The 18,986-nt window shown below is 40.2% G+C and overlaps 1 protein-coding gene across 1 annotated transcript in view; it reads left to right on the top strand.

Annotated features, from left to right (window-relative positions):
- Window positions 1–18,986, top strand: part of nol6 (nucleolar protein 6 (RNA-associated)) — a 160,800-nt gene that overhangs the window by 41,109 nt on the left and 100,705 nt on the right. Inside the window, exons 6-9 of the mRNA XM_069924127.1 lie at window positions 2,237–2,371; window positions 12,997–13,160; window positions 14,615–14,735; window positions 17,424–17,482. Of these exons, the coding sequence (XP_069780228.1) occupies window positions 2,237–2,371; window positions 12,997–13,160; window positions 14,615–14,735; window positions 17,424–17,482 (479 nt within the window). The remainder of the gene's footprint in view (window positions 1–2,236; window positions 2,372–12,996; window positions 13,161–14,614; window positions 14,736–17,423; window positions 17,483–18,986) is intronic.

Here is an 18,986-nt window from a genome sequence, read left to right as displayed (position 1 = left end):
GCTCCGGGGAAAAGACTTGGTTTCTCTCATCTCCCTTTGTGATTTGCCTGCTCTACATTTTAGTACTATTTCACTGTATACATCTCTGCTTTGAGGTTGCACTTTTTGCTTCTCATTGCCAGAGGCAATATTTAAATTAAGTTATTTGTAAGGGAGTACTTTGGGATATCTTGAAGCACACAAAGTACTTACTAAATCAGAACATTCTGGAAGGTCGTGGAGCATGTGGAGCGACAAACAAAGTTAGAATTTCAAGTCCATATCCTTTTCCCCAGAACTGGATGAATGGACTCTGACGAAAGGCCCTTGAACAGAAGTGTTTACCCTTTATTAATCTGCAGATGTTCCTGGCTGATAACTATTCCCATCATTTTGGTTTTTTTTCTTGCCTTTATTTCCTATTTACAGCATCTTTTCAACTGCTGAACAATGCAGGTAGCTTCTTTCAGCACTGGCTGACCCTGTTTCATTCTGAATTTGTAGGTGCCAAATACAGTACAACTCCAATTATCCAAAATGGCTGGGACTGGCCCTATGTTGGATAAATGTTTTTTTTGGAGAACTTGTCATTTTTTAAAACAACCCAGTAGCAACAGCAAATCATTTGTAATAGTGTTTAAACAACAAGGGAAGGCTTTTTAAGCATTAAAATAATGATTAATTCTCACTGAAAAAAAATCCAGGCCACTGCTGATCACTGACACCTCCCCACCGGTTCTGAGAGGCCACTCTCCTTGAAGATGTCTGGACAAGGGATTCTTCTGGCCACTTGCTGGGATACAGCGGCACACAGTTTGAGAGGGAGAGTTGGAGAGAAAAGTCGATAGGAGAAGGCAAAGCAGAAATGGAAAGAGAAAGGGGAGGGAGTTACTAGAAACAAGGACAATCATCGTTCTAATTCCATGTCGAGTTAATTTTTTCCAACCTTTGAGGTCAATTTCAGATAAATGAGGATTTATGATTTGTTTCGGATATCCTTATTTATCTGAAATTTAAAAAAAATTGGATAAAAGAGTATTTTGGAGAATCCCATTTCGGATAATTGTAGTTGTACTGTACTTGGAATGAGCAAGTTACAGAGGATTTTCTACTGATTAGTTCCTGCATAAATTGGATTAGAAAACTTTAATATGGTGAAATTGTGGAATAGATTAGTCAGCATCTGTAATGAATGCAGGTGATTTGTACCTGATGGATTACTTTGTATGAATACATCACAAAGTGGGATACTGAAGGTACCAAAAAACACAAGTTTAGCATTTTATCGAAGTAGTATTTTGTGTTTGGAAAATGTATGAAAAAAATGCAGATGCCGGAAATGCTCAGCAGCTCAGGCAGTATCTGTGGAAATCAAATCCGTTAATTTTTACAGGCCTGGAATCATTTATCAGAACAGTTCTGATGAAAGGTCTTGAACCTTAAATGTTTCTCTCTCCATGGATATTGTCAGAGCAGTTGAGTATTTCCAACATTTTCTGTTTTTGTAGAGGTTTTTAATCAATAGATTATGTGCAAATTTCTGAACTGAGCATTTGAACCACTTGTTTTATGAGGCATAAAATTTTATTTCCGGGCCAAGTCAAAGGAAAAAGTAATAGTAAGAAAGAGGCAGAAGTTCTGAGGAAATCTGTGCCACAAGATACCAAATGAGGCTTGCTTGAGTAGGCAACTTGGTTAGCATGGTTAAGTTGGTTTGAACGGCCTGTTTCTGTTCTGTAACACTCTGGTTCTTAATTTTGCCACACTGGTTCAGACCCTTGACCCTTTTATGATGAGCAGGCCTCATCTCCTAATGACAAAATTGTTAGCTTGTTTATGCTATGAATAATTCAGTTTTAAATGACTGAATTCTTTCAGGAAGCTGAAAGGAGCCATTTAGTCATTAAGTATAGTTATGCAGTAAATAATAAAACAAAATGTTTTTAAAAAGAAAATGTGCTGTTATGTCCTTCTGTATTTTTAAAATGAAATTAGAGCCTCTTGGAAAGCTGGCAATTGATTAAAATTAATGGAAAGTTTTAATAGTAATCAATTTGATCTCTGGCCAGATAGAGTGATATTTATTTAAATAACAAAGAAAGTCTGGGTGTACTCAATGTAATTTAAAATTTGTCCTTGGAGAATTTTCAGGGTGATGTTGTGGGAAGCCGAGGTCTTTTAAACAATGGAAGGTTGCAATTATTTCACACATTCTGAAGAGAAGAGGGTTTTTATACGGTTCATGTTGTGATTCTAGGTAAAGATGAGCAGCTGTTCACTGTGAGGCTTCATCCCTGTGCTCCAGCTTCTTTCTTCAAGTTGACTCGGTTTCATCCTAGCAGAAACAACGTTCGTGCATCCTGGTTCCTAAAACAAGAGCCTGTCCAAGGAGGTTTGTGCTGTGATCTTTTATCGTGCTTCGTTTTCAATGTTATTTCATTTTATGGTGATGGTAGGTTTAACCTTTTAGAAGTTCATTTTCTTTAGTTGCAAAGCTGATTTGACTTGGATAAGGCAAACGATCACAAAGATTGAGTGGGAGAGAATACAAGATAAATTTCAGTGATCCTAGGTGATGTCAAGTTTGATTTTTGAAAGGTTGTAGAATATCATTATTTAGGAGTGAATTATGAGGTAGAAACATCAGCAAACTAGATCAGTTTGCAAGGAGATCAGGATATAGCTGGGGGAGAGCCACAGCAGTGCTAGAAGACTTCTTTGAGACCACAGACTGGAGCTGTTTCAGGGAGATGGCCATTTTAGCAGTCACATAAGCATCGAGGAGTACACTAGCTCTGTGATTGGCTGCATCAGCAATTACATTGAGGATGTCACTGAGATCAAATGCTTCACAACCAGGGCAAACCAAAAACCATATTTGGATGCAGTGGTCTGGGCCCTTCTCTGAGCTCATGATGCTGCCTTCAGGACGTGGTGTAGGATGGCACTATAATCAGCCAGGGCTGAACTCTCCCATGCAATCCAGAAAGCAAAGCATGGTTACGCACAGAAGATACGCAGACAGCTTTGTGACACTAGTGACTTGAGGTGCATGTGGCAAGATACCAAGACTACAATGGATCACAAGTCATCCTGGTGAATGAAGGGCAATAATGCTTCCCTTCTGGACAGACTGAATACCTTTGATGCATGGCTTGATGAGAGGAACATGATGCCACCAAAGAAAGCTTCGTGTCCCCTGATTTACGGGCTCCCTGCGTAGGAGAACCCTATCCAAGGTGAACCCACGCATGACGGCACCAGTCAAGGTGGTAGCACCTGACAACATACCTGGTCGGGTACTGAAGGACTGCACAGACCAATTGATGAAGGTCTTCACAGACATTGTCAACACCTGACTGCAGCAGTTCATCGTTTCCCACAGGGTTCAAGACAGCCACCTGGTACCCAAGAGGGCGACAATAACAGACCTTAATGGCTACCACCCTTTGGCTCTGACCTTTACCATTATGAAATGCTTTGAGTGTCTAGTGATGGAATGCATTAAAGCATACCTCACAGAGATGCTGGACCCATTTCAATTCTCCTATAGAAAAAACTGTTCCACACATGATACAGCGTTGTACCTTCACTTCATCCTGACCCACCTGGAGAATAATGCCTCGAATGCAGGCTGCCATTCATTGACTTCAGCTTGGCATTTTATGCAATCATTGACCCAGAGGCTGATGAAGAAACAAAATCTTCACTGGGACTCAACATCCTTCTCTGTAAATGATGGAAAGACTGGGTTGATATTAGAACATCAAGCACCGTCATGCTGAATTCTGGTGCACCTCAGGGCTGTGTGATTAGACCACTCCTGTTCATGTTAATGACCCATGACTGCATTGCCAGATCCAGTTCCAACAGTGTGATCAAATTTACAGATGAAACAACAGTAGGAGGCCTCATCAGCAACAATGATGGATTGCACTTCAGGGAAGAGGAGGAAAATCTCGTGATAAGGTGCGAGAGTAATAACCCAAGTCTCAATGTGGACAAGAAGAAGGAGATGATCATGGACTTCAGGAAGACCAGGAGCAACCACCCTCCATTACACATCAATAACTTTAACTCATGTCATTATGACCATATTGGTCATTGTGATTGGATGGTGCCCAATATTATTTATCAACTAGCATCAAATTTTGTGGGGGACAAGTACAATCTGCTAGTTTAGCCTTGTGCCCAGCCGTGGAGGTGGGGGGAGATTTTTCTTTGGTAGAAGCACGTCCTTTAGTTGTGCTGTTCATGAGAGGTGCTTCACTTTTTAACCTTGGTTCATTGGCCTCCTTGTGTAATGGTCAGTAAGGACCAGGCTGTTTTAACCTTTGTTTAAGTTGTGCCAGGTATTTATTGTTTGGGTCTATAATTACACTTCAATATGCCAAAGGTTGATTCACCCTTTGCATGGAAACAAAAGGTTTTCTTTGACCATTTCCATTTTTTCATTTTATGAAATGTCTTTCGTCCTCTTTATCTGCTGGTTCTTTTCAAAGTCTACTGAGTTGGTAACAGCTAATTGCATTAGTATTCCCCTACATATTGCATTCAAATTCTACGCAAGAACTGTGAAATCAATTTGTGCATTGCCATCGAAACAATACTGGGTGAGGTATTGATGCAGACCATCCTCCCTATTTTGTTTTTGACAGCATTATTGTTTCCTGATGGAAATGTTTAGATGACTGATATTAAAATATTTTGTTAATTTTCATTTTTGAGATCAGAGTCTTGGCAGCAAGACCAACGATGATTGCTGATTCCTTATGACCTCAAGAAGATTGCAGGGAAAGTCTATCTTCAGCCACCACAGTCTTTCTGGAAGGTGATTCCATAGTATTGTTGGACAATGATTTGGCATTGCAGAGGTTTGACGGGAGCCGTTGTTTGTGAGATCGCATTGCTGTATTGGTTGCACATTTTATTTTTTGCTTGCTTCGCACATTAAGCCTTACAAAACTGGCATTACATAATTTTTCCTGGTGCTGCTCCCAGTGTGCTCATCTGTACTCGAGTGAAGCAGGGAGGATCCTGTGCTTAATAGTTGTGGTACCAGAAAAGAATGTGTCAAGCCATAAGGTTGCATGCTGTGGTAGAGCTACTGCTGATTGTCCACCACACCAAGTGGGTGCCCAGATTTGAGCTGTCAGATCTGTTGTGAGACTAACAAATTTCCCGCATTTATAGTATCACATAAAATGAAAGGTTATCATGTAATACAGCACGGAAACAGGCCATACAGCCACCACATCCATGCTAACCATTGGACACCATCTGTATTTATTCTCTCTTCTAATACTTGGCTTATAGTCACCTTTGCCTAGATGATTCAAGTGAAATTCTAGCCGCCTCTTGTCTGCTGTCAGTGACTGTGCTTCCACCACTCTCTCTGGTAATGTATTCCAGGTACCACTCTGAGTTTTGAAGGGCTTGTAACCTCCTCTAAATCTCTTGTCCCTTACCCCAAGCTTCTGGTATGGAGAAAAGTTTCCTATGATCTACCCTATCCAGAGTCCTCATTATTTTCTTCATTGATGACCCCTTTTAACTGCCTTTGCTTCAGGGAAAACACCTAGCCTCTCCAATATCTCCTCATAACTGGAAGACTGCGTCCCAGGCCACATCCTGTTAAATCTCCTCTAGACTTCTCCAGCACTATCACCTTTCCTACAAGGCGATGACCAGAACTGCACATAGCACTCCATTCTCACTAAGGTTTGACAATGTGGGCTACACAGTTAGCACAACACTGTGATGGTGCCAGTGACAAGGGTTTGAATCTGGTATTGTCCGTAAGGAGTTTGTATGGTCTCTCTAACCTGTGTGGGTTTTTTTTCTGGGTGCTCTGGTGTTATTCTGGTTTTTGTCGCTCCCGATGCAATTAGTCATGGCATATAAAAATCTCTTGGTTAACTCTTCATTAGGCAGCAGCTACCTGGAAGAATCCTTTACTGCTGTAACACGAAGCAGTCTCGTAGGGCCTCTGCCTTACAAAGGGATGGATCAAGTATTTGTACATTCAAGCAAGTTAGAGGAAAGTTACATCAGTCACCAACTCACGTGATCTCAAAGTAAAGCATTGCATGTTTGCACTAGCTTTCCTCCCCTAGCCTGAGGCCTCAATACAAGGTTAAAAAACGTTGTTATTCAGACTCCGAGAAAACATTAGGACCCTGTATCTCTTAATGCATTCCTTCAATGTCCACTTTGACTCCCTCCTTAGGCACCCCAAGGTTATTCCAGTCTGTACCAGTCTGTGAGAGGCACTTTTAAACTTTCTGCTCTTCCCTAGACACTAAATTCCAAAAAGCTTCTAAAGGCTTCAATATTCTAAGAGTTTTATACATTATTTTTTCATTGGTTTCTTCCCACCCTCCAAAAGATATGTGCTTTGATATGTTAATTGGGCATATGGGTTTCATTAAAATGTAAAAATTGAAATAATATTGGAGCCTATCCTCCCTACTCTTGTATTCAATGTCCTGACTAATGGAAAGCCAGTGTCCCATGGCTTTAACCACATTATCAACCTGCACTGCCGTTTCAAGGTTCTTTGGATGTTACACAAAGGTGCTTCGGTTCTTCTTGGCATATGTCGTAGCCTTGTTAGTAATTCCAAAGTGCTTTGCCTCTCAATTATCTGAATTAAATTCCTTCTGCCATTTCTTTACTTGTTTCATCAACATATCAGTTAGCAGCCTGTAGTTTCAGACTGTGCTCCATGCTGTTAATGACTGCACCAAATTTTGTCATTTGTGAACTTGTCGATCAAGCATCTTGCATCCACATCCAAATCAATCTCCTATATTACAAACAGCAGAAGTACCTGTCGAACACCACTGGTGTCCAATCACAATAGCAGCCTTCACTGTCACCCTCTGTCTTCTCTTGTCAATCTAATTTTGGATCCTTTTTAACCAAATATTCTACTGTCCCTTTTGAAACAGTCTCCCTTATGGGACCTTATCAGGTTTTACTGAAGACCAGGTAAAGCACGTCAACTGCACTGCCCTCATAGTTTGTTACTGGTTCAAAAAGACGTCCATGGTAATGAGATTTTTTTTGTTGTTGTCACAATAATTAAGTGGTGATCACTTCTGCCATTGCTTTCATGGAAAGATGCATTGGCCACAGGCAGATCAGTAAGGTTTAGTCAAATCTGCTTATTCCACGTATTGCTGCAGATCCAGACTTGCAGTTATATCCACCAAACTACTCTTGATGATGGACTTTCGATGCCCTTACTATTTTCAGAGATTCTTCCATAGTCATTCAACACGAAGGAGAACAGTGGAGGGAGAATGATATGTGCTAATTGGGAAGTGTTTTCTTTTCCCATGATACAACAAGACTTTGTGGTTTTGTATTTAATGCAAAGACTTCTAGGCTACACCCTCTCCCATCTCTCATTATAGTGCCATTTCTGATGTGTTTGCCATGTCAGTGGGACAAATGTATCCAAGAGTTATGGTGGAGGAGTCTGGCACATGGAATTGAGTTAAACGAGAAAATCTGCAGATTCTGGGGTTGAATCCGATACACAAAAGTGCTAGAGAAATTCAGCAGGTTACGCACCATCCAGAGGTCAAAAGGCAATCAACATTTCGGATTCAAGCCCTTTGGCAGGTCTGACCTGCTGAGTTTATCCAGGATTTTTGTTTATGGCACATTGAATTGTATTGTTGTCAGTTTTGCATGCCAAATAGGCAGCCGGCAAAAAAGTTGCCACTCTGGCACCATTTCGGATTCATAAAAAATTTTCACAGAAAACAATAACAAGATTAACATTAAAATTAGTATTAATAATTAACATAATGGATGAATTGAGTTTAAAATTTTAATGCAGATAATGTGAAGTTTAGAGGTGTGGTTAGTTGTTACAGGATGTAGATAGGATGCAGAGTTGGGCGAAGTGGTAGATGGCGTTCAATCTGGATAAGGATGAAGTGAATGCCTTTGGAAGCTTGAACTTGAAGGCAGTGTATGTGGTTAATGGCAGGATTCTTAACAGTGTGGTGGAACAAAGATCTGGGGTCCAGGTCTATAGATTCCTAAATGTTGCCAGGCATTAGTTAAGAAAGCATTTGGTGTGTTGCCTTCATTCATCTAGAAATGGAGTAAAAGGGCCATGCGGTAATGTTGCATCTCTAAAACTCTGATGAGACCAAACTTGGTATATTGTGTTCTAATCCAGTCACCTCTTACAGGAAGGATGTAGAAGCTTTAGAGGGGGAGCAGAGGAGATGTTCAGATTCAGATTTATTTATTGTTAAAGTACATAAATGACATCCCATACAACTATGAGATTCTTTTTCCTGCGGGCGAGGCAGAATTACCACTTTTTGGCAGTGCAAAAATAACCCTGGAATCAACGTACGCATGTAAACAAATAAAGAAGTGTAAGCAAACAGTGCAATGAAGAAAAAAAATTAATAAAATGCTAAAGTAAGAGTCCTTAAATATGACCCTGATGGAGTTTGTTGTTGAGGGGTCTGATGGTGGAGGGGTAGCAGCTGTTCCTGAACCCAGTGGTGCGAGACTTGTGGCGCCTATACCTCTTTCCTGATGGTGAGAGAGTGCTGGGTGGTGTAGATCCTCAGTAATTGCTGCTACTCTCCAACGACAGTGTTCCCTGTAGATGTTCTCAATGGTAGGGAAGGTTTTTACCTGTGATGTCCTGGGCTGTGTCCACTATCTTTTGCATGGCCTTTTGCTTGGGGAAATTGGTGTCCCCCATACCAGACTGTGATGCAGCTGGTCAGCACACTTTTCACCATACATCTGTAGAAATTTGCCAGGGTTTCTGATGGCATTACTAAACCTCTGCAAATTACTGAGGAAGTAGAGGCACTTATGCTTTCTTCACATTGCTATTTGTGTATTATATCCAAGGAAGATCCTCTGAGATGTTGACTCCCAAGTCCTTAAATTTGCTCACTCTCTCCTCTTCTGATCCCCCAATAATCACTGGATCGTACACCTCTGGTTTAAAAGTTCCTGAAATCAACAATAAGCTCCTTGGTTTTGGCGACATTGAGTGCAAGGATGTTGTTGGTGCACCATTCAGCCAAGTTTTCAATCTCCCTTTTGTTTTGCTGACTCATCACCTTTATACAATCCACTACCGTGATATCATCAGTGAAGTTGTAGATGGTGTTGCTGTCATACTGAGCCACACAGGTGTAGGTGTAAAGTGAGCTGAGTAGGGAACTAACAACACAGCCCTGTGGTGCTCCAGTTCTGATGGAGATTGTGGAAGAGATGTTCTTGCCAATCTTTACTGATTGTGGCCTGGAGGTGAGAAAATTCAGGATCCAGTTGCATAGTGAAGTGTTGAGTCCCAGGTCTTGGAGTTTGCTGATCAATTTTGAGGGGATGATGCTATTAAATGTCAAACTGTAGTCTATAAAGAGCATCCTGATGAATGTGTCCTGGTGTTCCAGGGCTTTATGTAGAGCCGGTGAGATGGCATCTGCTGTAGATCTGTTGTTCTGATGGGTGAATTGGAACGGACCCATGCCACTGCACAGACAGGAGCTGATGTTACCAGCATATGAAGCAAGGCTAGGGCTTTTCTCTCTGGATGAGAAATGACTAAATAGATGTGTATAAGATTTAGATGGGCTTCGATAGCAAACACTTTTTTTCAGGGCAACAATAGCAAATACCAGACAACATGTTTAAGGTGAGTGGAGGAAAGTTCAGGGCAGATGTCAGAGGTAAGTTATTTTACAGAGTGGTGGGTGCCTGGAATGCATTGCTGGTGTTGTAGACTGTTACAATAGGGACATTAAAAAGATTCTTAGATGGGCACTTGAGTTTGAAAAAGAGGGTTATGGGTGTTAAGTAGGGAAGGATTAGATTGTAGTGGAGTAGGTTTACAAAGGTTGGCACAACATGGGCTGAAGGGCCTGGACTGTGCTGTAATGTTCGATGTTCCAATCAAAAAATAACAGCAGCTTCCTGATGGGAATCCAGCATGACTGTGTGGTTCCCTGTCATCGGGCTCTGCATATTTGCATTGTTCTCTGCTGTCAAAGCTGAACCTGTGACTCCACAACCGCTGCTACCTTTCCCACAGCAGTCTCTGTGTCTGGCAGAGGGTTCAGCCCAACAGCGAACTGGTGGAGAGTGACCCAAGCCCATGCCACACTCCTTTGGTCTGCCACTGCTGCCATTTTTAGTCCCAGTTGTCTGAAGAATGATTCTATATGGTTGTGGGCAGGTTACCAGGGTACTAAATGTTTACAATCAGTACTTGCAGGGTTGACCTCATGAGCAATTAAGCCAGCTTTGAATTCAGTGCCTGGGTCAATGTAGAGTGTCTCATCAAAATTAAGTGCTTTCTCTGTTTCAAGATTGCTCTGGAGTTGTATGCAGACCAGGTGGAATATGAGGTGCTGTTCCTCCAGTTTGTGTTTGGCCTTGTCCTGGCAAACGTGCAAGCTGAGGGCAGACAGATCAGTGGCGGAATGGGGAGGGGAATTGAAATGGCATTCTTCGAGGAGCTGAAGGTGGCTATTGTGGTCAAAGTACATAGCACAGGTGCTGGTTGCCTCATCTGCCCTTGTTCTCCTTGTAGAGAAAGCCACACTGAATGCAGTAGAAGAGGTTGTAATAGGTGTGTGTGAATGTCTGCCTTTTCTGAAATGGCTGCTGGTGGGTGAAGTAGGAAGTGTTGCACCTCATGCAGTTACAGGGGAAAGTACCGAGGCAACAGGAGTGATGTACAAATCAGAGAATTAATTAAGATCTTGACATTTATAAATAATAAAGAGAAATTGTATATCAGGCCTTCCCTGTGAAACAACATTTTAAAAAAAAAATGTTGTGAGAGCAGGGAATGTTGTGTTCCTTTTTGTACTGGAGTCATATGTAGTGAGAGAGATGTTTGAGTGTTCTGCAGATGTTGAAGGTGCTGGTAAGGAGTTCACTGAAGAGAAAGACTTCCAATCTCTTTCAGACTCTGATGGGAAGCCGGTGATCAATGGGTCAGTCATTCTGCCTTTACAATTATGTACAAATGTACTTCAATCTGAATTTTTCCACCTATTGTTGTCTTTAATCATTTTATGTTGGCTTTCTGAGGTTACTGAACTCCAAAATAGATTTTGCAAGAGTATGTTGCACACTGCACAACTCCTACCTTGCAATTTACCAAAGGTAAACGTGCAAGCTGAGGGCAGACAGATCAGTGGCGGAATGGGGAGGGGAATTGAAATGGCATTCTTCGAGGAGCTGAAGGTGGCTATTGTGGTCAAAGTACATAGCACAGGTGCTGGTTGCCTCATCTGTACAACTCCGATTATCCAAAATGGTTGGGACCTGGCCTATGTCAGAGAATTGTTTTTTTTCTGAGAGCTGGTCATTTAAAAAAAAACAGCCCAGTAGCAACAGCAAATCACTTGTAACAGTGTATAAACAGCACCAAACAACAAGGGAAGGCTTTTAAAGCATTAAAATAATGTTTAATTCTCACAAAAAAAAGCTGGCCGCTGCTGATCACTGATACCTCCCCACCAAATCCCTGCTCCTACCCGGAAGCCCGAGGCCCTTGATGCCGCCAGGAGCTGATGTCCCTGATCAGTTCGGCTCTGAAAAATTTTGGATAAATGATGATTTCTGATTTGTTTCAGATGTTGTAATCTGAAATTTTAATTTTTTTTTTGATAATTGAGGATTTTGGAGAATCCGATTTTGTATAATCAGAGTGGCACAGCATTTATTCAGGGTTAATGCTGTTCTGTCAAATTTCTATCCAAATAATTATTTTCAAAAATGAAACAAAAAAAAATGGCAATAACTTGGGCGATGATGAGATGAGCAGTGCTAAATGTTCCTTGGTTGGATGCAGCTGGCTTTCCTTCTTCAAACCAGCCAATGTTTCATCAAAACATTTCTTTCTTGCAGCCAGAAACCATTCTGGGGAATCTGTCGAGTGACTATAATTGAATGAATGAAATTTATTGTCATATGCAATGAAAGTCTTGCTTGTTGCAGCTTTCCGGGTATATAAAGCACACAACAAGCAAAAAAAAACATAAGAGCAAAAAATGTTCGGAATTAGTTGGAAGAGAAGTGGTAAGTCAATTGTGCAGATTGATCTGTGGTCTTGAAGTAGTGTTATGTGATGGTCATGTCGGAAGGACCAGAGCTAGAAAGAAATTCTTGAACCGAGAGGTACTGGACTTCAGGCTTCTGTACCTTTTATTGCCAGTAGGTATCAGAGAGAGGTCAGAGTGATGAGAGTCTTTTATGATGGCAGCCACCTGGAGACATCACTTTACGCAGATGCCTTTTAATTGCTGAGTGGTCAATGTCCTTGTTGCACTTGGCTCTCTGTGTCTTCCACCTTCTGCAATTTTCTGTGTACTTGAGCATTCAAGTTTTGAAACCAAGCTGTGGTGCAACCAGTCTGTTTACTTTCTGCAGAAGTTGGATGTATTTGATGACCTGTTAAATTTCCTCCTGTACTCAGAAAAGTGTTTTAATGCCAGGCCAGGTGTGTTGTTAGCTGAGGTGATGCTGCTAATTCGGCCACTGGATTTGAATGATTCTGCTAAGTTACTGTTGATGGGAATTCTTCTGTGCTTTGTGGGTTGTCTAAGCCTTAGAAACATGCAGGAAGATGTGGATTGATACAGCCCCGTGGACTGTCCTGTGTTGGCAGATTATTCTTTTGAATTAAATTGCTTACTGTCATGGGAACTGAGCTGCAGCAAAAAGCTTTGTTGTGCATACAATCCAGGCAAGTCAACTTGTACTTGATGTCGAAGGTGGTGCAAAAGTGAAGCAAAAGTCCAATTTGTGGTATGATAGTGAGTAGGGATATGAGGGTAGAACAGTACTGATGTGATGTAAGTCGATATTTTACCAGGGACAATTTGCAAAATGTCTCCATTCTTTGATACCATCTATTCGAGTTTTCTGAAAGGCATTGCATTTACAAACTGAGAAAGTGGATGAAAGTGTTTTATGATGAATGTTTATAGACATAATTTATATTTGCAGGGAATGATGAATCTCCTACACCCCACTATAACAACAGCATACTCCTTGACCTGATGATGGAACAACATCTTAATTTCCTCTTCAACGTGGCCACTGATTTCCCAGGAATGAAAGATGGAATCAAAATTCTTAAAGTATGGCTTGTTCAGAGGGAATTTGACAAGGTATGATGTTACACTTTAGTAAAACTGGATGTTAAACTTTATCTATTGTAACAATATTAATATTTGGGGAGAATTTATAAGATTTAGAGTAGGTCACATACATACACACATTTTAAAACCGATCTTATTTGAAAGACTGAAGAATTCACATTGGAGGATCTCTTGGAGAATGTAAGCACCTTTCACAAGTAGGTGTTAATTGAACGACTTCATAAAATGCTTGACCATTGTCTTGGAGTCATGCTGTCTATCAGCACCCTTTCTGTAAAGTGTTGTCCAAAGGTCACTCCTGGATTTTTATTTATCTAACAACAGATGGGAGCAGAAGAAAGAACTCCTGTTGTTTTGCTCAGGAAGGTGGGGGTTTTGGAAGACAGGAGTCACATGCTCTCTTTGGAGTTTCAGTTGGAAAAGAGAGAGTTGAGTTAAAGCTCAGTCAGTCAGTCAGTGCGTGGGACACTGACAAGTAATTGAAAAGTCCAATCCAGGGAAAACTGTTTGAAACTGATGAAAGCAAGTTCCAGAGCAGTAGATGGCTGGAAGTGCTATCTGTCTGATGTTTCTCTTGAAATAGAGGAAGGAATGGAACTCTGTGGTAGCTTGAAGAAAGAGGTTACCATCTGGAAGACCCTGATGGGGCAAGTTTCATCAGCGAGATCCTGAGGTGACTAGTGGTGGTACCTCAGTTGTGGAAATCCTGGAGCAACAAATATCTCTCTCTGCAAACCCTACAAGAAACATTTTCAAGCACCAAGCCTGGTGAACTTTATACATGTTGAATTCTGTGCACAGTATGGTGATTGCCTGCAACCAGAGAACTTGGAAGAAGGAGAAGTGAGATTGAACTGTGAACCAAAGAACTTTTCTTGAATTTACACACACATTACAAACATGTGTGCTTAGAATTAGAAGGGGGTTAATTTGGGTTAGTTAAGTATAGAGTTAAGTTAATGTTTGATTCTGTTTTCATGTTTAAAGTTGATTAAAAATAACTTTTGTTTTGGAAGCCACTTGTCTTGGTGAATGTCTATTGCTGCTGGGTTTTGGGGTCCTTTGGGCTCCTGACACCATTCATGATTTTTTTTTAATGGGTTTGTAATTTGGGTATAAAACAGTGGTTGATGGAATAGCTTTTTGATGGCTTCTAGACCATAACTAAAATCCTTGCAAGCTAAAGAGAAATGTAATAAAATAACAGTTCTGATGTACATCACTGTTAACAGCACCATTGATTTGTATGCTATTAAATTACTGGAAAATACGGTGATGCACATAGATTGTGCTTTAAATGAGAAGCTGTTGAGAAATTAAATTCTAAAAAAAGGACTAATCCTCAAGCTTTTGAGCTGTTTTCCTGTTAGTGATTGATACTGATGTATTTACATAAATACTTCAAGAATATGTTGTTTTAGGTTTGTTTAAATGTTTTTTAAACTTTCTTTAATGTTCTCCAGGGCTATGGCTGTTTTAATGGATTTGTAGTTTCGATGTTGGTGGCATACTTGCATTCCAAACGTAAACTCAACAAAACGATGAGTGGCTATCAGGTGCTGAGGAATGTGCTTCATTTCCTGGGTAAGTCCAACTTGTGATTACATGGGTTAAATATGAACACAACAAGTTTGGTTTGTTGGACTCAATGCATATGGTATGCTCTGTTTCTTAACTGTTAATTCTTGAAACACCTTGGTTCAGTTGTACCTTGTTTCTATCTTGGCAATGCTCTGCTTATATATTTTTTTAGGCTGTGATTTATTCTTTGCATGCTAAGGTGGAATTTACCTTGCAAGGATGGAAAGTCTAGCACACCTGGGTTCAAGAACAGTTTCTTTTCAACAGGTGCATGAACAATAATCAGGAACTGCTCCAATACCAAAAAAGGATTATTTATACTATTGTAAAGCACCTTTTTTTATATTAGATAACTGAATTTTTTTTGTATTTGTCTCTTGTAATTCAATTAAATATATTCTTGTAGTTGTTTTTGTAAGTTTTTTTGTGAAGTACCTGTTCAGTTGCACCAAATAAGAATTTTAGTGCACATGTCCATTCATATGACAATAAACGCTTTATCATGTGGTGATTTGTAGCAATCAAGCACACTGAATTTAGCTCATCAACCGTTGGAATAAATCAATAGCTTGATGAAGCTGGGACAGGATATTTGGGACCACAAACTTTTGCCACTACGAGGTAGATTATGAAAGTCTTCAAACTCTATTTATCCATCATTCATTCGTTTCCCACCCCCACCCCACCACCCCAGTCACGCGGCATCCATAGGAAATAAAAGGGTAACCACTGTTTCGGGTACAGACCCTTTGTCAAGAAGAAGGTTTTTTTAAAAAAAAAAAAGGGGCAGTTGTCTGAATAAGGAGGCAATGGGTGAGAGGTGCAATACACAATTCTCCAGCACATTTGTGTATTATACCTCTTACCTGTTCAACTGCTGGGTGAAATGAGAATGGCAATCAAAGCAACATTTGGTAACATTGCAACTAAGAACCCTGGTAAAATCAAGGTCATTTGTCATCCAAGAGAACAGATCTCCACTGGCTTGACTCTTATCTCATTGTGATTATTGGAAATCAATCGACCTTGCTCCAAGACACCAGTTCCAGAGTCCTCGCAGCCCTAACTGCTTCATCAGTGACTTCCATCACGGACTCAATTGAACATTGCTGCTTCGGCGTAATGTTCAATTGCTATTTTAGCTCCTGCCTTAATGAAACCTGCCTTAAAGAAATGCTACATGGCTGCTGCAAGGTTGTGGAATGGCCTGATGAGGAGCAAAAATGGCAGGGATTAGACATCCCTCCCCTTGATATTAGTGGGACATTATTCTTCACCCTAAACTTTCAATAGCTGCGCAACTTGTGCACTATAAATGTAGTATACATCTATAAAATTTTCCTTTCCATCAAACATTTGGCCTCTCCAACTTGTAAGGTCAAGAACTGCAGGTACTTGAAAATGTGACCATTTGCACACTCCCTTGCAAATGCACCCTTTTCAACTTGAAAATTTAGTTGTTCAAGGTGTGGTCTTTTGCTGTCATTGAAGAAATAGTAAATGAATAAATAAAAATAAGGTTTGATCCCCTTTGTGGGCTGAATTAATTGTTCTAAGTTGTAGTAATAATTAGGGAGTTATAATTGGCCTTGATGCCTCTAGGTTCAAGGTAAGTCAAAGGGCTGAATTAAAATTTAATTTTGATGGAAAAATATGTGTATCTGTGTCAACTGAAAAGAGGATCATGATTCTGTCAATAATGAAACAAATTTATAAGAGGATAATGCTCAAAATCTGAGATAAAACAGAAAATGCAAAAAAGAAAAATCAGACTGACATGATGAATATTTTCACCTTTTTTTCCTTGGTTATTTTTGCTGACGGATTCTTGCTGTTTAATCTTTAAATAATGGCTCTTGCAAGATAACTAACAGCAACTGCATGATAGCTTACTGACAAGGGCAGTAAGTGGGGAAGAATTGTTCAGTACATTTCTGATTATCTGAAATCTTGGCTAAGCGGATTTTTCAGATATTCGGGTATTTTCTCTAAAGCAGCCCACTAGCACCAGGAGAATCGGCTGTCGCTGATTGCCAACACCTCCCCACCACCATCAACAATCCTACCTGGGAACCTGAGGTCTCACCTCACTGTAAGTTGTTGGATATTCCCCAGGGATTGTCCTCCAGCAGAATTTCAGCACCTCGCTGAAAGGACATTTGACAGAGAGAGCATAGCTCGGGCAGGTAAGCTGGGAGCAAGTGCAGCTTGGGCGGGCGAGCAGAGAGAGAGTGCAGTAATCAATTCAAATTCTGAGAATGTCACAATGGAATTTATCACAAAGTTGTAGTAATTCATGGCAAAAAAATGGCAATTTATAAATAAATAATCAGTGCTATCCTTTCCTTCAATGTGTAACCTGTGGACAAATGTCTCCTTTGTAAAACTGATTGCCTGTAGCCCCACTTAAGCTTTTTTCCATTTTTTTTTCAAATTGTGACATTGTGTTTCACCCAGTGCGGGTGAGGGGGGGTGGGGGGAAAACACTTTCAGATATTTGGAATATTAGTTAATCGGAAACATACTTTATTATGATTTCTTTATATGCATTTTTCCAGACATTGACTATGTTTGGGGGAAATGAGTTTCCATAAACTCTGGCCATGCAAAAGCAGACATTTCTGCTCTCTTCCCCATGTGGTTATGAAGTTTGACCAAGTTTTTAATTTCTCTGTTTTTAATTTTGTTCAGCTGTTACAGACCTCACTCAAAATGGCATCAGCCTTTTCCAGGATAACAAGGATTTGGTGGTAAGATGACATTTTGATATATCTTGTACTTTTTACCACATTAAATGTGTAACAATGAAATTGGTGCAAGCCGTACTCTTGAGCCCAATTAAAATAGAAGATTAATTACAAAGTATTTGCTATGGTCGCTCCATTAAACTTTTCATTCTTTGCGCATTGACTGACAAGATTGTGTTATTGAACTGCACTGTGTAATTGGCTTTGAATTATTCTTCACCACAGCAATGTTGTTGAGGTCTGCTGGTGTTTGAACAGCTTTGCCACAAATTGCATACATAACATGATGTGGAACAGATGTTTTGTTGCCTTCTAATGATGTGAACTCTCTGATGTTATTGATTTGATAATGATTAAATAATGTTTTGTAATTCTCTTGAGTTTTAAGTTAAAGCTGCTCTATTGGCTGAGTTAGTTGTGCAAAGTGGGTATACCAAGCAAATTGTTAGAAGCTTTATTTCTTGTTCAAAAGGGTGGGAGCCCTGTTTAATCTTTAATGGATCTTAAATCTGGGATTTTATAAAAAATCTTTTCTATCTTTGAGTTTTGTTCAAATAAAGTTTTTCATGCAAAAGTCTTGACTGTCATGGGAGCATTATTATCTTAAAGGCTGAAATTTGTGTTTACTTGATTTGCTTAACCCTTCACTAAATTGTCATTGGGGACATGGGTGTTGGTTTTGAGTGCAAGATAAACTAACTTGGACTAGTGTGTTCATAGTATTCCAGACACAGTCACATCAAGATCATGCGCAATGAGCAGAAGACATGCCTGACTGTTGACTTTTGCTGCAGTGTACAAGGATTCCCAGGTCTCTTTCAACACCAGTGCCTTTCAGTGATGGAAGTCATCAAGAAATCCAGTAGTGAATAGAAATTCTTTACCCAGAGTGGCCAGAATGTGGAACTTGTTGCCACAATTTGCTGAATCATCTAAATGTATTCAAGGGGAGGCTGGACAAGCATCTAAAGGAAAGGGAATCGAGAGTTGTACTGATAGATGGGGAAAGATGAGAAGAGGCTTGAGTGGAATATGGACTGGTTGACTTCTTTCTGTGTTATATTCAATGAAATTAATTTATGCTTATTAAGTGCTCCTTGCCTTGAAGGTTAAAAAAAATGATTTAATTACAAGCTTGTTTTCAATGTGTCGATGCCGCATTTTCCAGTACACTCTGCAAAACAGGAACATCAGCAGATTATTTAATCTGTTACATGTGTTGTGGCTTAGATTACATTGGGCTATACTTTTGAATTGCTCCTAAATTGTCTGTGTTTGGGAGATAAATTTGGGAGACCAACACTTTAAAACAGATCTTATTTGAAATACTGGAGTGCTGCTCATGCTAAACATATTGGCCCCACAGCCTCTGAAAGAGCTTTGGAAGTGTCCAAGATACTCCACTAATAGATTGTTGCTTACAAAAAGGCAACAGATGAAAGAGCTTGTCAGAGCTGCAGACAGTCTGCAGTGGAACTTGCTTTTCTAAGAGGGTCATGTGATTTTG

This window comes from Narcine bancroftii, chromosome 3 (genome assembly GCF_036971445.1).
Source record: "Narcine bancroftii isolate sNarBan1 chromosome 3, sNarBan1.hap1, whole genome shotgun sequence".
NCBI classification, from domain to species: Eukaryota; Metazoa; Chordata; class Chondrichthyes; order Torpediniformes; family Narcinidae; genus Narcine; species Narcine bancroftii.
The sequence above is the reverse complement of the archived record's forward strand: the minus strand, read 5'-3'. Positions and strand labels throughout refer to the sequence as shown.